The sequence below is a fragment of the Xiphias gladius genome, chromosome 15 (genome assembly GCF_016859285.1).
Source record: "Xiphias gladius isolate SHS-SW01 ecotype Sanya breed wild chromosome 15, ASM1685928v1, whole genome shotgun sequence".
NCBI classification, from domain to species: Eukaryota; Metazoa; Chordata; class Actinopteri; order Istiophoriformes; family Xiphiidae; genus Xiphias; species Xiphias gladius.
The window spans coordinates 3,972,164-3,992,475 of record NC_053414.1 but is presented as its reverse complement, the minus strand read 5'-3'; the positions used below and the strand labels follow the sequence as shown (position 1 = coordinate 3,992,475).

The 20,312-nt window shown below is 45.1% G+C and overlaps 1 protein-coding gene across 2 annotated transcripts; it reads left to right on the top strand.

The window, feature by feature from the left end:
* The first annotated feature begins 4,503 nt into the window (after window positions 1–4,503).
* On the top strand, window positions 4,504–18,800 carry LOC120800474 (malate dehydrogenase, cytoplasmic-like). Of its 2 annotated transcripts, none has more exons than XM_040146602.1 (9): window positions 4,504–4,620; window positions 11,489–11,587; window positions 12,688–12,784; window positions 14,950–15,125; window positions 15,883–16,005; window positions 16,635–16,811; window positions 17,022–17,135; window positions 17,778–17,867; window positions 18,301–18,800. In XM_040146602.1, the coding sequence occupies exons 1-9, from the start codon at window positions 4,567–4,569 to the stop codon at window positions 18,421–18,423; spliced, it is 1,053 nt and encodes a 350-aa protein (XP_040002536.1). In that variant the 5' UTR covers window positions 4,504–4,566; the 3' UTR covers window positions 18,424–18,800. The 2 variants fall into 2 exon arrangements, with proteins under 2 accessions (XP_040002536.1, XP_040002537.1); XM_040146603.1 differs by lacking the exon at window positions 4,504–4,620 and adding an exon at window positions 10,201–10,332.
* The last annotated feature ends 1,512 nt before the right edge of the window (window positions 18,801–20,312 follow it).

Here is a 20,312-nt window from a genome sequence, read left to right as displayed (position 1 = left end):
TTGTTGCTCCCTGCGTGTGTTATTGGAGGAGGGCGCTACCTGGTCACGAACAGGCTTCCAGGATCTCAAGCGTCTTGGGGTCTTGCAGACATTTCTGCTTCCCTGAGGATGAACCCTAAAGATTTTTGGAGACCTCTAGCGCCACCACCCAGCCAAAAGTTTTTAACCGTCTTCAAAAACATCATAATCCAAAATCCAAATTACCGCGGAATTTTCCTGGTCTCATTCCTGCTCACCAGAGGATGAACCTTTTTAATTTCAATAATCCCCGTGACTGTTCCTGTCGCACCACCCTCAGGACAAAATGTATTTATTTTAGCTCCGTTACTGGTAAGGTTCTGAAGAATAACTAAATCTTCAAGATGAAGTTTGCTCTGTCCAACGCGTTTCATTAATCCCCCTATCTCGCGTTTACAAGCAGCATATAAACATGTAATAACTGGGTTATAACACACTATAATGTAGGTGTGAGCAGATAATAAGTGTTTATTAATGTATTTGTCAACGACAACAATAAGCGGAGGCTGCGGTGTAAACAGATAACAAATGACTCTGATGTCTTCATAGGATAAGTTATGATTTTTGACAAACACTGTGCATTAATAAACACTTAAAAATGAGTGTCCTTATAGCTGCTTCCAACTACATTATATACTGCTCATAAACGCTAAATAAGAGGAGCTCAAGTTTTGATTTATTTTAATTCATTTCCTCTGAAAATGTCAGACGGTGAAAAATAAACACAACCTCCGGCTCGGTCCATCGTGATGGAGCACTTCTCTGAACCGGTCAGTCATGTGTGCTGTTGCTTCACTTACTTACTGTTAAAAAACAGTTCATTGTGCACATGTCCCAAAATATGTTTTTGGTTTTTTTTTTCCCGGGTGCATCTCCTATTATTCAGTTGCTGGGTTTTTTCAGACGTGTGTTTTCATGCTCCGTAAATCCCAGTTAAAACCACACCTACATAACAGAGTCACAATAAGTCAATTGTCAATTATCAGTAAATTATGCTCAGCTGTGATAGAGGCCTGACAATGACGGCTGTTTTTTCACACGTAACTGTTTCATATTTGTCCCGTCTTTTTGTTTGGCTGTCAGTCGCCCGTGAAGCACTTTGATTTGCACTAACCTTTATGAAATGTGCTATTCAAATAAAGTTTCAGTTGATGTGATAAGGCAGCTTACAGATAGTTGCTGGATGAACTTCTCTTTTGCTCTTAGAGAAAAAACCTGTTTCTATATTTGAGATGAACACACACAATTATTTGGAAATATGATTTTTTAATTTCGCTGGTTATTTTAAGGTCATGTTAGTCAGTTGTTTTTTTTTTTTTTTTGAGATGATACAGAATCTGGAGCAACAGGAAATAATCGCAATGCTGCAGGACAAATTTAAAGAAGGCAGAGGAGTCAACTCCTCCAGTCTTTCTCTGGAGGTTTACTTTAAAAGTGTTGATAAACAGGCAAATTTAAAGGGAAAACTAATAAATGCATAGGATCAAAATGCGCAAGCGATTGGCAGAAAGTATTCCAAACAGGTAATGACTGGAGGGCCATGGTTGACGTTAACGCTGGCTGAACAGCTGGAGCGTCGGTTGAAACATCAGAGAATCGTGTTTAGCTTCATAAATCATGAGGAAGACCTTGAGCAGCACTGACTGAGAGACACCAAATGGGATATCCGCTCATTTTTGTACCTAACAAAGAATAAAATGTCTTCCAGGAAACGCCTTGTGACCAGCACACAGCGCCTCGTCCCGCACGGACGTCTAAAACAACCCCGTGAGTTTCAGCGGTGGGATCAACCAAGTAAACGACACCTACAGATGGACAACAAATGTACAGCTATTAGAAATTAAACCCAAGAGCACATCTCTCACATCAAGGTGTCAAGTCATCGAATCAGTGACCATTGTTACTCACAAAAAAATGGTTGGAGAAAATATAGATATGATTAGGCTACTGTAGTTTAAATAATCGGAGTTATTCGAGGTACTGCTTGGCCTCTCTGTTGTTCGTTACAGGATGTTTGTGTGGTGTGTGAGTCTAAAGCTAAAACCAAGTCTGCATCACCAAGAATGTCATTAATCTGTTGGGAGTCACCATCGACAGAACTAACTACCCCACCCACTGTCAACGTCTGGCCACCAGCAGCTTTCCAACCCCGAAACCCCTGAAGAGCAAGAGGAAGAGCCTCGTCTCTGCCCCCCAAATCAATTCCCCGTGCAGGTGCCGACCTCTGCTGGCGGCGGGCGGGAGTGACACGTCTGCAGCCACGGCGCTTGGACAACCACAGCGGTTTTTCTCACAGGACTACACAAGACTCCACACAGATTTGAGAGATTTTTTACAAGGCCCGGACATATTCCATGGGTCACTTTCGGGCTCACGGTTCCGTGTTAGCTTCCCACCCCGACGACCCGCCAAACACCAGCATGCCTGGGTTTTTATTTTAAGATGACACAGTATCCGGAAGAACAGGAATCAGCCACAGTGCCGCAGGGCCAACTCCGGTCCAATATGGCTAAAGACGGAAAATGACTCGACGATTAACCATTGACGTGCGGCCAGATTGGCACAGTTGAGAAGAAAGGCAACACCGAATGCTTCCCTTTCATGCGTCAGCTGTGCATTTTTCTAACCAGTGTTATCCACTGAGATGAGCGACGTGTGAAAAGAGCTTGAGCTGAATATACAGTACGTCGCCCGAGCATTTTTCCCGTGGCCTGAACGGGGGAGATCGATGCTTTCTGTTTAAGCGACCTTGGCTAATCTTTTCCAAACTGAGCATCTCTTTTCAATTAGAAAAATATTTGCAGCAAAAAGAGGGGGGGGAAAAAAAAAAAAAACCCGCCACACGTGACTGCGTCAGGCGTTGGGCGCCGTCACTCGTTCATCCGTGTAGATTTCACAGAATGGCCCTGGGAGCCGCGGGTCCCCCACATCCTATATCCTTGCCAGTATTTTTATGTCCTCATAATTATGCTGGTCAGTAATGACAAAACAAACCGACGACCACGGATCAGTCCACAATGTAAACACTGTCAATACACACAACTACTGCCGACACGGGCACGTTCATTTGCTGGAACTTGTGTTGAATAGTCAACGAAAAGATGTAACGGTGCTGTAACAAAATGACACTTGATGCTTCTACTCAACTGCTGTATCAATTAACTGATCGATTAGTTAGTCTGCAGATTGACTGGTGATGAAAATTAATCTTCGGAACTGGGCGCATTCTACTGCTGAAGCTGCGTCTGCGTCCCGAGCTCGAAATAAACTATTTTTTCAGGAGAATTTGAGCCTTTTGATTTCACTTTGCTTCTATTTTGATTCATTTTAAAGAGTCCACAGGAAGTGGTGCAAAATAACTAAGTAAGTACATTTACTTAGGTACTATACTTAAGTACAATTTTGACGTACTTTATCTGACAGCTTTAATTCTTTGTTACTTTCCAAGATAAGCTTTTACTTTGAAAATTGAGCTTTTACTCCCAAAAAAAATTAAAAATTCCAGAGCGAAAAACAAAACAAAACAAAACAAAACGCACATTTGTGTAGCATAACGTTAGTCATCCCATGACCCCTCGGGTTTATCTGGTGACCCCCGGGAGGGGCCCGAACCCTAGGCTGGGAACCACTGGCCTGAACTACCTGAATGTACATGGGGTCGTTGAACTGAGCTCCACCTGGAGCAGCTCCGGCAGTAAAATGCTGCTGAAACTGTGACGCATCAACATTAACAATACAATAATGTCATGTATGTTCATTGAATCTGTCACAGGGACCGAAGACTTTTTTGACACGTTGACGTGTACTCTGCTTGTAATTGCTAAAGTAAAAATTTGATGCAGCACTTTTACTTGTAATGAAAACTTTTGCATTGTTGTACTGGTACTTTTATTAAAGCCTCCTGCCTCTTCAGGTCCACGGTCCAGAGACAACAACCCTGAGAGCCATTAGCAAGCGTACGGTCCCGTGTCCCACCGGTTTGTCTCAATGCCCGGTTACTGCGGCAGTCCTCGCTGTCCCCTCATACACTTCGGGTCGGAGCGGCCATAATGTCCCGCTCCCCTGCATCCACGTCATCTAGTCTTACATGCAAAACTCCCTTGGTTTTTTACAGTATTCTAGCTTCCATCGTTACCATGAATTTACACCTGTGATCACCTATGGAAAGCTTGGGCAGTCCGGTCAGCGGCTATTTGCGTCCTCAAAATCTTATTAAGGGACTAGACCGACTGCAGCAGTGTGTGTGTGTGTGTGTGTGTGTAGGCAGGGGGTGGAGGTGTGAGTGAGTCCCGGGAAACCGAAGCACAAGAAGCCGTGAAAGTCAAACGGCAGCGCGGGTTTAAGGACGCCTCTGGTACCGCGGCGGTGTCCTGTCGCACCTGCCCGTTTCGCTCTCTCTACATCCGCGGTTGTCTACCTGTGTCTCTCTCTCTCTCTCTCTCTCTCTCCGTCTGTCTTCCTCCCGGGTACCGCGTCGGCTTGAGACGCCATTTCTGCCACAGAGGACGTCAGGTTATCGGTGAGCGACCACGAGACGCCGGCGGGACCATGTTGACGCTGTTGACTGCCATGTACCTGGTGGTGCGGTCTGTTTCCTCGCGGGTGAGTTGAAAGCGACACACCGCGTCTCTTGGTGCGACCGGCGCGGGGGACGGAGCTCGCCGCGCGTCCTTGAACGCAGCACCAAGGACTCTCTGCGGAGCTAGACTTGACCGTCGCAGGCCGGTATGACCCCCTTTCCCTGACACACTGTGAACTTCGTTAATGTCTGTCTGCGTTAGCCGCTCGGGTGTATCTCATCGTCTTTAGTTCGAGCGGCAGTGGCGAGCAGATGGGAAACTTGGCGCCGTAACAGCGAAACCCAACGGAGGACGCCCTCTCCGTTGGGTCTCAGGTGTGAAAATGGCCGCCGGAAGCCCCGCGCCGTCTTCGCGGGAGTGAAGGAACTCGGCAGGTTTCCCGTCTCTTTTTTTTTTTCCCGACCCCGCCACCATTAATTCGGCGAGAGTCGTTTCCACTCGGCAGCTCTGGCGAAGTGTTTCAGAGTCACGATGAAGCCAGGAAGAGCAAACGTGACATCCGACACGAGTCTTCAAAATAAAAGCCCTAAAAAGTTACAAAAAACTGTTATTTGTAACTTCTTTTTTTTAACCATCTTCGATACCAATAATCCGAGCAGCAGAAATGACTACAAGAAAATTAATTAAATTAATTAAATAAATTTTAAAAACAGTAGGATAAAAGAACAACATTAGGTCTATTACAAAAATCTGAATATAGTTCAAATAAATAACTAAGTAGGAGAGCTTTATACAATACATAGACATAGATGGGTTGCTGAATGAGCCTACTGGGCACAGGCACAGGGGTCCAGGGTCTCAGGGGGCCCCTGGTCTTCACCTGCAAAACATCCCATAAAGAGCCATAAAACGACTAAAATGAGACAACAAAACGACCACGAACCAGAGATGCAAAACCTCTACAAAGAGATGACAAAAAAAAGAGACAAAAATGACCACAGAGAGATACAAAACGATGCAAAACCACCTGGAAGAGATGCACAACTTTCTCAGAGACACAAAATGACTGCAAAGCGACAACAAAACAACCGTAAAGAGATGTAAAACAATTGGAAAGAAATGCCAAATGTTCTCAAAGAAACAGAAAAAGACCACAAAGAGATGCAAAAAATCCTCAAAGAGTTCCAAAAAGACCACAAACGACATGGCTGCATGGTTTGTGGTCATTTTGTGTCTCTGTCAGTCTGGGTGTATTGGTCCTCTATAGAAAGGGTGGGGGGGTCTTTTGCATGTCCGTATCCAGGGGTCCATTGTCTCATAATGGCAAAAAGTCATGATTAATTAATCCAAAGCAGTTAATATCCAAAAATAATATGAAAAATGCAAATATATCATTTTTTTTTCAGATAAGAAGAGGCAAAAGATGAAACGAGAAGGGAAAGCTTTATTTATCCTAAAGGAAACTGCTGTCTCAAAAACTGCTCAAGAAATACACCACAGTGAAAGATGCATTTGAGATAAAATGCATTTGTGGCATTCTAGCTAAAAAGTACAAAAAGTATTATTAACACTTTATAAAAGAGTCAAGAGTATGTGGTGAGTAAATCAAAGCGCCACTGTTAATATGGCTGTAAAATAAAACATCCATTTTTTTGTGTTTCCCCGAGAAGTCCTTCTCACAGCTTATAATGAAGAAACCATTTTTGCGCTTTTAGTTTGAAGGCCGAACTGCCGGGCTTCCGGCTCTGTTCCAAGTGTTTGCCGCGGCCTTGATGCAGCGGCCCAGGCTGCAGAGCGTCAGCACCGCGGTCAGTTCCTGTCCGGCCGCCGGCAAGCGCAGGCCTGGACCCTGACACCGAACCCGGCAAACCGCACAGAGCTCCGACATGGCTGCCGGCGTCCTTGAAAGGCTCAGAGCTCTGGACCGTGGACGAAAACCTGGCCTGGCAGAAACTGACCCCCCCCCCCCGGACACCTGAGCACTCCAGCCACATATTCCAACGTGTTATTCCAATTCCATGGTGATTCTCCAAGAACATACAGACTTATCTTTTTCTTTTTCTTTTTTAAATTTCATTTTATTTGTGTGAAATCTTTAAATCTCTATGAATAATTTATAATTAACACCTGAAATGAGCAACGATCAGGATTTTCCACAGTCTTCCACAGAAGTCCACATACTTCTGGCCATGCGGTGCGTCCCAGAACCAATATTGATAATTTATCACGTATCAGATATCATTCAAAAATCATTTTCAATGAGAAGGGAGACACTTATTTTCCTTATTACTATTTTCCATACGTTACTGTGAGTATCTATTTCCATTAAATAACACTGCAATTTGCCGCGCACCTGTGTAGTTAGGTTTTGGTTCCGTTCTGGGTAAGTTAGCTAAGGTTCTGGTAAACGATATTCTGATCAAGTATAAAGTAAGGCTTTTATTTCAGTTACACCCCCTCTATGTGGTTAACGCTGCTGGTAAAGTTTGTTGCAAATTTTTCATCCCAAAAAATATTTACGGGGACATCAGGCGGGTGGTAGAGGCTCAAGCTTCAGATTCACGTTTGTTATTACAATCTACTGCAAGACTGGGTCAAAACCTAGTCTATGGCAGGACCCGCCCTTTATCTGCTTCTCTCCTCCTCTCTGTTCTGACATATACGGTGATTTAATCCAGCCGAATTCCCCATAAAGCTGCTCTCATCTACATGTTAGTCTGTTTCTGTTGTCAGCCAACGGAACAAGTGTGAAACAGAGACTGAAACGCGGCCCGTTAAGACTGGATGTTCACCAGCAGCCGGTTCCAAGCCGTTTCCAAGCTGCTGCTCTGCTGCTAAAATCCTGGTCCTATAAACGCGACGCCGTCGGACCGAATCACCAGACACACGAGTTAAAGGCAACGGCCGTGCTGTGATTTCAGCTTTATTTACCTGTAAAATGAACAGTCAGGGTGAAAGTTAGGAGCTCATTCACCTCCGTGTCCGATGCCTTCAGTCAGTCGAATGAGATGCATAGAGAGGAGGGGCTGCGCAGGGAAAGCCCGACCTCGCGCTCCCGGGGAAACACCGGCGACCCTCTTCTACGGAAAGTATCCGAAGTTTGTCCAAAAAGTCAAATTAGATTTGTCTCTTGGTGCTTTTGTGAAGAAAAGTCGCTAAAAGGGTCCGGAAAAGTCGGTAAATCTAGCGACGAAGGCTCTAAGTTGGCAACACTGCCCGTAACCCCCCCCCACGACGCAATAGAAACTGCGCCACGTCACTTTGAAAGAGCCACGACCAATGGGGAGCACTATGTCACGTGGCATTCGGCTGACCAACGGTGCAACTTGTTGCGGACATTCGCGTTTACAGGGCCAAACAAATATAGATAAATTTGCAAAAGATAAAAGATCTTAAATGTGCACAACCAACCCTGACAGCTGCTGCTGGATGGTGTGACATTGGTTGGTTATTTGCCTTTATGTAAATGGATCTTTCCATCACAGGCGCTGACTGACCTCAGCTCTTCCTGAGCAGGTGTGTTGGGCGACTCTGTTGTAAAATATCTGCCGACTACCAAGCGTTTTCATCAGTCTGGCTTGAGTGGAGAGTTCTAGCGTCCCCTTCAGTCTGAATTCAGTCTCACATTCATTCGGTTCAGAAAGGAGGAAAACTAATACCACGTTTTTTTAAACCTGAAAACGAAATCAAAAAAATTCACATCGTCACGCCATCTTTGAAACTGACCTCCCGACGGTCGTCATCGCGGTGATGTTCTGCTCTATAAATGTCAGCAGATCAGACGTCTGGGCCCGGCTCGCATTTAGCTCCCGCCAGGCCGCAGATCACAGGCTCACCGGCAACTTACCAAGCACAGCGACTAAGTCTGGGCAGTGAACTTTACCTCAGGTCACCTTTCACCTTTGACCCCGATTTGGAAGAAAAAAAAAGAGGAATAAATCAGAGACTTTGCTGTGAAACGTTTTCACTACTTTCTACCTTTCAGTTTTTTTTTAAGGGTAATTGGGACATTTTACCAGTAAAAGACATGTTGTTTTGGTTTTTAAAAAAGCATTTTTTAAGTGCTTTAAACACCATTAAATGAAATAACCTTTCTCTCTCAGTGGCAGACTAGATACACGTTTTACAATCTGGAGGTTTCTGGGGCAGGGATTTTAGGAAACACTGAGGTCCTGAGTCCAGATTCCTCCACTGCAGCCTCAGCTCGCTGAGAAAAATAGTCTCGCCACCAAAAGAAAAAAAACCTTCACAATTTTTATATTATTTAAAATGTTTACATTTTACGTATTCATGTAACTGTTAGATATTATATTTATTTCATTTAACAGTTTATGACCCTAAAATAATTCCTACAGAAATATAATCCGTCTGCAAAAATAGTGAAACGCCGTGTTTGTTTGTTTGCCACAAAACTGTCAAACGTTATTTAGGTATTTAGTCTAAAAATGATCAGAATCCAACCTCATAACCCACCAACTGTAATATGTGCGTGAGGTAAACTCCTCCTCAGCTCACTGAAACCCCCCCAAATCCCCGTAAACAACACCAGGGCCGTGGCCTCGGGGTCATCAATGGCATCTAAAAATCAAACTAATCTATGGTCACGTCCTGACACCCCAGAGTTCACGGTTTTTTTCTGGCAACATTATAAACGGTTACAAACACATGGTAACAGCGTGGAAAAGGCACTTTCCATTTCACGGGACCTTTAAGTAACTTAAAGGATCATTAAGTGAAGCTGCTTAACGGGCTGCGGGCGGCAGATGAATGTAGTCCATACGCTGCGGGTCTGAGGGTCAAGGCTGTAATGGTTCACGAAATCTGGGGACTGAGTTCGCCTGATCAACAGTTCTCAGAAACTGTCGGCTGTCTCAACAGGTCCACTAGTTGTTGGTGGGATCCTGAGGATCCTGATTGTATCACTAGTTGTTCTTGAGGAAGGTCCAGGGATACCTGAGGGCTGCATCCAGGGTCTCAGGGTCCTTGAGAGGTTTTGGTCCCTGAGAATGCCCCTGGAGGTTGTTTATGGGGGGACTTAGAGCTATTTAAGAGGATTCATGGGGAGCGTGCAGATCTTGAGGGAGGTTCCAGGGGTCTTTGTGGGAGTTTCAGGGGTTCTGGGGGGGTCCCAGGGATCCTGATGTTGCTGTGGGTACCTGTTCCTTGGGTTGTTTATGTGTATCAGGAGATTCCAATTGGGGTTTCAAGGGGTCCGCACTGGCGGTCTGTGTGTACCATGGGGATTAAAGGAGTAGGAAGCAGTTCCTTTTTGTTGATGTTGGGGTTTTTTTGTTAGTCTTGAGGGATTCTAGTGGTTCTGGAGAGGGAACCTACCATCGCAGTGGCTCTCCTTTTGTATGATAAATATTCAGTCGCTGGGTCTTTTATAATTCATGGAATAATACAGGACATCAGAGTCACTGCGGTGTGTCGCTCTGCGGGACCACCGGTGCAGTTCCGCAGCCGGCCACGAGATGTCGCCAAGGTGCCGCGTCCTGAGGCTCCTTTTCTAAAAAAGGAACCTTTTCAGAAAATCTCCTGCCATATGTGGCACTGGTGGGCGCGGTTTGGCCAGAGCGGTGCATTGTGGGACTGTGTTCCTTTTGTCGAGTGATTTGGCTGAAAATGCCCGCGCCGGTGTCTTGAAATGACTACAAATCCCGTTGTTGGAGCTGGGACGAGTCGTTTCACCGCCTGACTGTACAATACCAGGACAGAGGTGACCCTTCCGTCTAGTCCGACTCTGAGCAGGTAGAGCAGCCACCGCCGACCCAAAGCATCCGCTAACAAAATGGTAAGATGGCTCATTAGCTGATTAATGTCGGGTAGTCAAGGTCTAGATAAGAAAATATAGCACAAACGTCCTTGCAATTGTTTGTAACTGTATACGCTAAGTGATGCGCTAATGGTTGACATTGACAGGAGGGCGGCAGGGTCGTAACTCAACTTCACTTTCTTGCTAATAATATTTTCAGAGCTTTGACGGAGGTTTTCCGCGCTGAATGCCGGATTAAAATAAAAGACAAAGACAGAGGGCAGAGCTGCCGGACGCGCGTTGTTGCGCAGTTACAACGCGCGGATAGGAAGCTGCGGTTGAATGAAGCCGCAGCGTTAGCATCTGCAGCGGAGAGCGCAGTTTTGTTTCCGCCGGTTTAACACTTGCTACTCCAATTTACATTCACACAGCTGCCTCCATTTTAATAAGGGCAGGCTGTGGCGTGGCACCAGCGTCAAATTACATCACCGGCCTCTCTCTTTTATCCAGGCGGGATGACCAATCATGACACGGGCTTCGTCAGTTTGAATCTCGGTTCACAAACCTGGCAATTTAACGATTCCTTGCTTGTCAGCCAAGTTGCAGCGAGTTGAGACACGATGAAAGGCGATTTCTCAGTTAACTGGAAACCACCTTCATTTCGGCTTGTATACAAATCACTCTGCATCATTTCACTTAAATCTTAATTGAATTGCTTTGCTCCTCTCCGTTCATTATTTCGCACAGTGAAGAGCGTTAGAAATTTGTGTGAACCAGTAATAAAAGCCGACGGTTTGCATGATTGATTTTACTCATGCCGAATTAGAGAGTGACATCAACTGAATAGTTTAAAACTTAAAATTAAACTGAACGTCACAGCTGCCCTTGTCAGCATGCAAGGTCATTCTATATTGCACGATTTTCTTAATGGAGTTTGGTTACAAGCCCTCTTTACACAAAGGACAGACCTCCACAGGAGGAGACTTTGAACAAGTGTGTGAACGAGCAGCCTCACTGTGAGGATCCATGTGTTAAATATGAGCTTCGTAATTTGGGGGGGGGGGAAAGTCCCAGTGAGTGATCCACCTGGATCAGACCAACAGTGCTGGTTTCCGCTGCTCGTGTATACACCCCCCCCAAATTATTTATCTAGGTCAATGACACGTAAGAACCACTCCTCTTTGTTTCCCTCCAGGCTGAACCAATCCGTGTTCTGGTGACTGGTGCTGCTGGCCAGATTGCCTACTCCCTGCTGTACAGCATCGCCAAGGGAGATGTGTTCGGGAAGGACCAGGTAAGACTGAGTCTGAGCTTTGATTACATAAGCAGCAGCAGCAGCAGAGCCCCCCCTCCCCATGAAGCCGATCACTGCACTGACAGCTGGGCGATGCACTGTGTGGGGCTTGACTGTTACGTAATGGAATCGGCATGAATAATAACACGTTTTCATGGTGGGACGCCTTCAACCTTATCGGACGCCTGAATGGTGTTGAAATGAAAAAGTAAAACAGGAGATAAAATATCAGGTTTTTAAGATGTTTTTTTTTTTTTTTTTTTTAGGTCTTCACAGCTGTATTGTAATTCTGTATTTGGCTAAGGAGCCCGTGCTGACTGCCCCACAGGGCACGCCATAAAAAGAATCGAGCTCAGCTGGAGATGTGGAACTTTGTACCGATATTTATCAGGAGCTACTGGGCTTCTTTTTTTTTTTTTTTTTTTAAATCTCTAGCAGTGTTTGCACCATCCTTGGAAATCCTTGAAATGTTCCTGAAGGTTATTTGCTACTTCATGGATGTAATGCTAAATTAAATGAAAATTAAAATTAGCAATGATCTGCTTTATTGTCAATCTTGGAGATTGAAATGGAAATTATAACAGAAAGCTAATGTGTTGTTTTTCTGAAAACTTTTATTTAGGTCATAAAAGATTTAAATTCCAACATAGGGACACACTGAAGATTTTTTTGATAGAAGTAAAGGAAAAGTCGTAAAATTAATGTCTGAAGCCTGTATGAAGCCCCATTTTGGAGGTTTGGAAAAACCAAGTTTCAGAAGAAGGATATCCCAAGGAGACATGGACAGAAGATTTATTCATTTTATGGGCCTTGAATTGAGTTGAGCCAATTTGTGCAAAGCTCACAAAGAGTCGATTCCGTGGCAGTGTCACAATCCTGAACACGACCTTTAGGAGTCACTGACCTTGAAAGTCATTGAAAGGTCCTTTTTTGAGTCCCAAAGCAGGTGTTGATCTGTGCTAAATATCTTTCAGTTTCAGACTTCATCCACTGCGAGCTGCTACTTTAATTCACCTGTTATTTTTTTCCATTTCTCATTTTCCTGACTGTGAGGAGCTGATTTGCTGCTAATGTCTCCGTTCTCCGTCTTTTCTCCTCAGCCAATCATCTTGGTCCTGCTGGACATCCCCCCCATGCTGCCGGTGCTGGATGGAGTCGTCATGGAGCTGCAGGATTGCGCCCTTCCACTGCTGAAGGGTGAGCCGACTGTGTGTGTTTATACGTGTGTGTGTGTGTGTGTGTGTGTGTGTGTGTGTGTGTGTGTGAGAGAGCGAGCTTCTGCCCCCCTTATATTCTTTTGGATGTAGTGAATGTTGACAAATTAGACCTAAACAGGCTTAAAGCTGGAGGGATGAAAAATATTCGATTTCGCCAGAGTTTTTCCTATTAGGGTGGACAAATATGTGGTTACCATCATGAAGGCACTACGGCACATGAGTGTCGGCCACATCACATAGTCACGTCATTTAACGACCATAGCGCACACAGGACGGGCCAGACAGAGAGAGTACAGCTACCAAGAGGCACCCATCTGGAGAGGGAACTGTATTGGTTCAAATCAACGCTGGGAAATAGGGCAGGGGTTTGTAGGATTGCACGTCAAGACACCACCGGTCGGTTTTCTTCAATAGAAAACAACTGCCATGGGCGTTTTGATGCATGTCCCGTGCCACCAGTGTGTGTCGCCTTAGAACTCTTCTCTGACCGAGCCTGATCCGACAGCAGTAGCCTTTGTATGCATCAGCCCGAACTACAGCAGCTCATCGTTCTGTCGACCGTAATTGTCTGAACTGCTCTCACCTCCACCTGGAGCACATTTTAAATGAAGCACACACAGTGTGTTTGTGCGTATATGATTCTGTTTGTGTGTGCGTGTGTGTTATTTGTCCTCCATAACCTCTGTGGAGAAGCCTCCTCACTGCTGCTGCTGTGGGGAGGAGGAAGGAGTGTCTAAAATGAGGCTTCTGGTTGGCTGGGGGTTGAGGCACCACAGCAGCCAATCAGAGCAGTGGTGGGACAACAATGAAGAAGGAGACGTGAACCCTGACTGAAGTCCAGTCTGATAGCAGCGGGGTAACTTCCACCAAAACTCATCTTATCGTCAGGATCAGCCAGAGTAGCAGGAATTTATCTGGAGACTCTGCTCCGCGATAACCCGAAATTAATACTTGCAGGTTAATTCCTGACCTGTCTAATGGAAGCCAGTGAATGTTTAAGGTTTAAGGATGTTCGTTGAACACAGCAGAAAATCTCACTAAAACAAAAGGGATCACTGATGAACAGGAAAATCTCCCCAAAAAAAAAAAATCCTAAAATCAAGGCGGCAAAAGTAAAAACTTGGTAACAGCATCAGAATAATGCTAATAACGATCCCATTAGAAGAATATGTGAGAATAAACAACATGATTGAGCTGACAGGAAGTCATGCAAACAGCATGTACAGAGAGGGAGGAGGTACAAAGATGAAGTTGGCGTTTTAATAAATCAATGCCGCTTATCAGTACCAATACCTTACCTTGGTCTTATCGATATGTTAAAGCTGGGGAGCCTTTGTTCAGAACAGATAACGCTGCAGCGGCTCAGCGGGTTAATGATAAATGTCAGAGGTTAGTCAAATTATTCAAATCAGGTCTGTGAATAAACAATGAGGCAATAAATGAATAAAAATCTCTTTGCACTTTAAATATTACTTCATCTGAAGATTTTTATCAAGATTTTGGATTCGATACCCGTTCAAAGAATAAGTAAACAGATTATGAATCTGAGCAGACGCTTAGTGGCAGCTGGCGGTGTCCGTCCCCAGAGCGCTACAGATGCTGTTAGCGCAAAGCGAGTCATTTGTTGTGCACCTTCCACCTTGGTTTGTTTTAGAGCTGCAGCAATTAGTTGATTAATTGATCGGTCAATTAACAAAAAAATAAAATCAGCGACTGTTTTGTTTATTGATTTGATCGGTTTATGAAAAAAACAGGTTTCAGCCTCTCAAATACGAAGATTTTTGAACATCTTTGTGGGTTTGACTGTTGGTGGGACAGAACAAGACATCTGAAGATGTCATCTTGGATTCTTGGAAGCTGGGATGGACATGATCACTATTATGACATATTACAGAGTAAACTATTGATCAATTAGTTCTGGAAATGATTGGCAGATTAATCAGTAATGAAAATAATGATCAATGCAGTCCTATTTTGTTTGTTAGTCTGTCTGCGTGTTTAACCTTTTAACGTCGGCCTGCCCAGGAGGATGGCAGATGAAAAGTTTGGCACATCATAACGGTGTCAACTGATGTGCATTGTCCCCGGTAAAGAGAGAAAGTAAACTGACCGCAGGCTGAACACCCCCATCTCCTCCCCCCACAGAGGTCATCCCCACCGACAAGGTGGAGGTGGGCTTCAAGGACCTTGACGCCGCCATCTTGGTGGGATCCATGCCCAGGAAGGAGGGCATGGAGAGGAAGGACCTGCTGAAGGCCAACGTGGCCATCTTCAAGACGCAGGGAGCCGCCCTGGACAAGTACGCCAAGAAGACCGTCAAGGTGACGCTTCAGCCTTCAGTTCGATTACAATTTTATTCATTTATTGATGAAGTCATAGTGGATCTGTCAGTTGGGAACCAATGTGCTAACGGGTTATTGTACTTTGTCTCGGAGCTTTCCGTAGATATCAGGTCCAGGGTACCTGCAGGTCTGGGAAAGTCTTAAAAAGCATTGATTTAGGATTCCTCAAATTAGTTATACAACCTCTGACCTTAATTAGTGATTTATTAATCATCCATCTTCTGCTGCTTGTCCAGGTCGTGTAAAATGATGAATTAATTATATTATTGGGAACATGCCGGGGGGGGGTGAAATAAATGTAATTAAATTGACATTTTATTTCACTTTGCACTCGGTAAAAAATTCCAGGCCATTTCGTACCTGCTGGGTTTCCATTAAACTTTCATACTTTGGTTGGTATGACTGTGACACGGGTATTAAGTTGCATTCTGTATGGTATTAAAAGGGTCTTAAAAAAGTCTTAACTTTAACTTGGTGAACCTGCAGAAACCTTGTGGTAGATGGTGATCAATGACTGCAGCTGATAAACAACGTAACGCAGCCTCTGAAATGTATCCGGTAGCTTTAAGTCTCAGATTTCTGCAGGGAACCTGCAGGTTTCCTTGCAGTTAATGTGCATTTGAACAACAAAGTCTTTGCAAATATAAACTTTGCAAATATATTCTGATTGGGGGGGGGGGGGGTCATCACAAAGACAGTGTGAGTCTGATGGAGGTGTCTGGTTTCGTCCTGTCAGGTTCTGGTGGTTGGAAATCCAGCAAACACCAACTGTCTGATCGCCTCCAAGTCTGCTCCATCCATCCCCAAAGAGAACTTCTCCTGCCTCACCCGACTGGACCACAACAGAGCCTGCTCCCAGGTAAACGCACAGTTACACGCCCCCCTTCCCTTAACCTAAACCAGAACCTAAGTGTGCCAGACAAAATGCTGTCACTCTCAAGGTCTAAACCGCTAGTTGGTCCTAACAAAGATAGATGAATAAGAGCGCGCACAAACACCATTTACCATTCACCGTATCTGACTGATACCAGGACGAAACCGTGTCTGTGACACGAGAAGCGGGTCGAACTGAACAAACTGATCGGATGAAAAGATGGATTCCGTCCGACTGTTTTTGTTAACTTAACCAAAGCGACAAAAATTTGAGATGGAATTGGCACTTGAATCAGTATCGGCAGTGAAAAGTCCAGTTTATTTGCCTTTTTTATATCAGGCAGATTTAAATGTGTAGGACCTGAATGATCAGACTTATGTTTCGTTTAAAAAGTGGCACACACGAGGAGAGGGTGGTGGTTTTGATTTTTCTCTAAACATAATTTTCTTTTCTTTATGTCAGTAAATGATTTTTTTGTTTTGTTGATCCACCCCCTCTAAATTAAAGCGGCATCACGTTTGTATTCTCTGACAATAACTGTTTACTGTTTGTTGCACATGAAAAGAGAATTACCGCTTAATGACACTGCCGCTGTGTCCGTCCCTCACCCGCAGGTGGCGATCCGTTGCGGCGTCTCCTCCGACAACGTGAAGAACGTAATCATCTGGGGGAACCACTCCTCCACTCAGTACCCGGACGTCCACCACGCCAAGGTCAACGTCCACGGCTCCGAGATGGGCGCCTACGACGCCGTCAAGGACGAGGCCTGGCTCAGAGGAGACTTCATCTCTGTGAGCACCTGCTCTTTCCCCTGCAAAAATAACGTGAAACGGAAAAAGAGCTAAAGGACTTTCATTTCAAAGAAAGTCAATTTTGCCTTAATTAGACAGCAGCAAAGTTTTTCTTCCACTTCCACATTCTACATCTTGGTTTTCCAATAGGTTTTTTAAGGTTCTGTCCTCTTCTCTATCCAACTCCTCCTCTTCATCTTCCTCCCGCAGACGGTGCAGCTGCGCGGCGCCGCCGTCATCAAGGCCAGGAAGCTGTCCAGCGCCATGTCTGCTGCCAAGGCCATCTGCGACCACATGAGGGACATCTGGTTCGGCACCAAGGAGGTCAGTGTGGATAGAGACGGGGGCGCTGGCTCTGAATTTCCGTTCGAAAGTGAAATTTCTATTTTTTAAAAACCTGGAAAAATTGTGGCATTTTAGCAATTTTTAAAAAAAATTTATTTATTTTTATTTTTTATTTTTTTCCTTCCTCCCCCCCCCCCCGCAGCCGTCAGGGGAAAGTTCTGCAAAGTGCGACATGCAGCCAAATCAAGGTGTCAGGGACTCGCATATTGTTAAACTGCTTAAAAAAAAAAAAAAGTAAACGCTGACACCAGAGTTCCTTAATGTCTCGGTTTACCCGATTGAATTATTCACCTACAAGACTTTGTTTTTATTATGGCTGCAGCCTTAAACAGTATCAGTATCTGTCAGCTAGAAGTTAAATTCAGTCTCTGCAGACAGTCCTTTAGGAAAGATCTTCAGTAGCACATCACGTAAGACCGAAGAACAATTATTATTATTGAACAATTGATCAAATTAAAAGTTCAAACAAAAACTTAAGCCAGGCCAGATTCCCCGCCCGTTCTCCCAAAGCCGCGGGGGTCTGGTCTGTGGTGTCGGGAGGTTGGCTCCCCAGCCTCTGGAGTTGCTGCAGGACGATGTTGTGGGTGCAGGTTGACTGACTTTTGTGCTTCCCGCCGACAGGGTGAGTTCATCTCCATGGGCGTGTACGCTGCGGGAAACCCCTACGGCATCCCAGAGGACCTCATCTACTCCTTCCCCGTCCAGATCAAGGTGAGTCCGTCCAGTCGGCCGCCAGCCTCCAGAACATACAGCCTTTCCTGCTGGACAGCGCTGTACTTGAAAAGCTAGTCCAAAGTCCACCATTTTTTGAGTACTAGTTCCTTCGAAGTCCACTTTTTTTGACTCCACCTCCCACATGAAAAACACCAGTACAAAGCCAAATGCCAAATTCCAGTCATGTATCCTGTTGCATGCATCTGGAATATAAACTAAAAGATCAGCCAGTTGGAGTTCTTCACTCCTGCTTTCCCCTGATAAAATAGTTCATTGATTAGGTATTTCGAGGTGGGATTCTCGATCAGGAGTCAATCATTGCCTATAGTCTGAGAAGCTAAAGCCAGAGACGCAGTGACGGGGACATTTAAAGCCTGTACAAAATACAAAAAGCTCGACCTCTGACCTTCGCCTCTGTCGCCCCATATAGAACAAGACCTGGAAAGTGGTCGGTGGACTCCCCGTCAACGACTTCTCCCGCGCCAAGATGGACGCCACAGCGGCCGAGCTGGTGGAGGAGCGAGACACCGCCCTGGACTTCCTGTCCCAGTGACTGTCTCCCCCTGCTGGTCAACAGCAGAAGCAGCAACAACACTTAGACCCCCTGAAGGCTCGCTGCTCGCGGCTCTGAAGGCGAAGCCCTCCACTATTATAACCGTCCCAGCTGGTGTCTGTGTCTTACCTGTGTGTGTGTGTGTGTGTGTGTGTGTGTGTGTGTGTGTGTGTGCGAGTGTTTGTGAGTGTGTGTCACTAGGCCACTTCTTCAGGTTTTCAGAAGACCTGTTTAATAACAACAACCTGGCCCCCTCTGTCTGCAAGACCACGAGCGAATGTCTCTGTTTGTAGAAGATAACAATAACGCACATTAGCAGTCCAGAAACTGTAACGGAACATGGCATCACCAATAAAACAACACGGAAACAGACAGAACCAGAATCCTGCCTCTTTTGTGCTGCTTCAGAAGTCTCCGCGCGGCCCCTTCACCACCGGGCTCAGGGCCCAAGGTCGCAGTAAAAATTACAGTCGTAAACAGCAGCTTTCAACATGAACGTCACCGATTGGATTTTCCTCAAGTGCTGGAGCAGCTGGGCTGCACCACCTACGGTAACACCACCCAATCCATTTCCAAAATACACTCTGAAATGTCGTGTGATTTTAGCACCATCTCACTCAGGAATTCTGACCCCAACGTTAAACAAAGGGGGAAAAAATGCCACCGTGTTAGTAAATGAGGAGCTGACTCACTTTTCATTTTAAAAGTTTGTTTTGTAAATGAATATGTGACGTAAAAGAGATTCATCAGCTTCTCCTTCAGCTTTTTTCACCAGTGTCCACGACATCCTGTCAAATATTCTCACTGGAAAGGCCAAGTTTATCTCTACGGGAGTTTTCTAACAGCGCCAAGGTAACAGAACCTGCTCTACACAAGACATAAAGGAGGATGTCCAAAGATTGAAATAGAGCCAAAAGATGAGTCAAAAGGCATTTAGAGAAACAAAGTGCATCAAAGATGTGATTAAAGAGATGATCCATTTTTATTTAGTAGAAACCAAACATGATTTGAGCTTCGATTGGAGCTGACTTAAGTTTTCAGAGTTTGTACCCAATATTCATAGAAACTAAACGCCGCTTCTCCGGGTTTTCATTTTGATGCCGGGGCAAAAGTTTTAAGGCTTTGAAAATGAAAAGGGACAAATGGGTGACGGTGATTCAGCAGCGAGCTCTTTCCTCCCGAGAGAGATGTGGAAATCCCTCGTCCGAATGAAATCCACGCTCTGCGCCATCGGTTCCGACTTGCTCACAACCATCCCGACCCGGAGGCGAGTTTCGCCTCCACCCCGCGTGGGGTGCAACTGCTTCGGAGCATGTCCTGATGAGGCAGCCAAAAACCGCACGCACCGGATGCCTTCTGCCACCATTCCGCTGAAACGCCACCAGTGTCTTTTATGCGACGGGGTTTTCAAAATCCCAGCGTAGGAGCTGAACCCGATGCCAATAATGAACTCGGCTCAGTAAACAGAGGAGAGGGGTTTATTTCTACCAGGCCCTGTTTTTTTGTTTTTTTTTAATCCCCCTGCACGTTATTTGATCTCTGTCATGTTCTCCTGTGTGTTTGGCACTGACTCATATTTAACCACATGGGGGCAGCATCAATCTGAGCTGATCGATGAGGAGCTTTGTGATCGATCCTTCTTCGGTTATTTATTTGTTTAATTACTCGTGGCCCTCGGGGCGAGGCCCTCAGGTTCACCGTCATTTGGAAATTTGATTAACTGAATTCAAACAAATAAATTTAGATTATCGATCGGTGGCAAGTAACAGAGGACATTTACTCAAGTACTGTACTTGAGTAAAATTTTGAGGTACTTTACTCGAGTATTTCCACTTCAAGCTACTTCCTACTCCTACTCCACTACATTGGTCTGACAGCTGTAATTACTA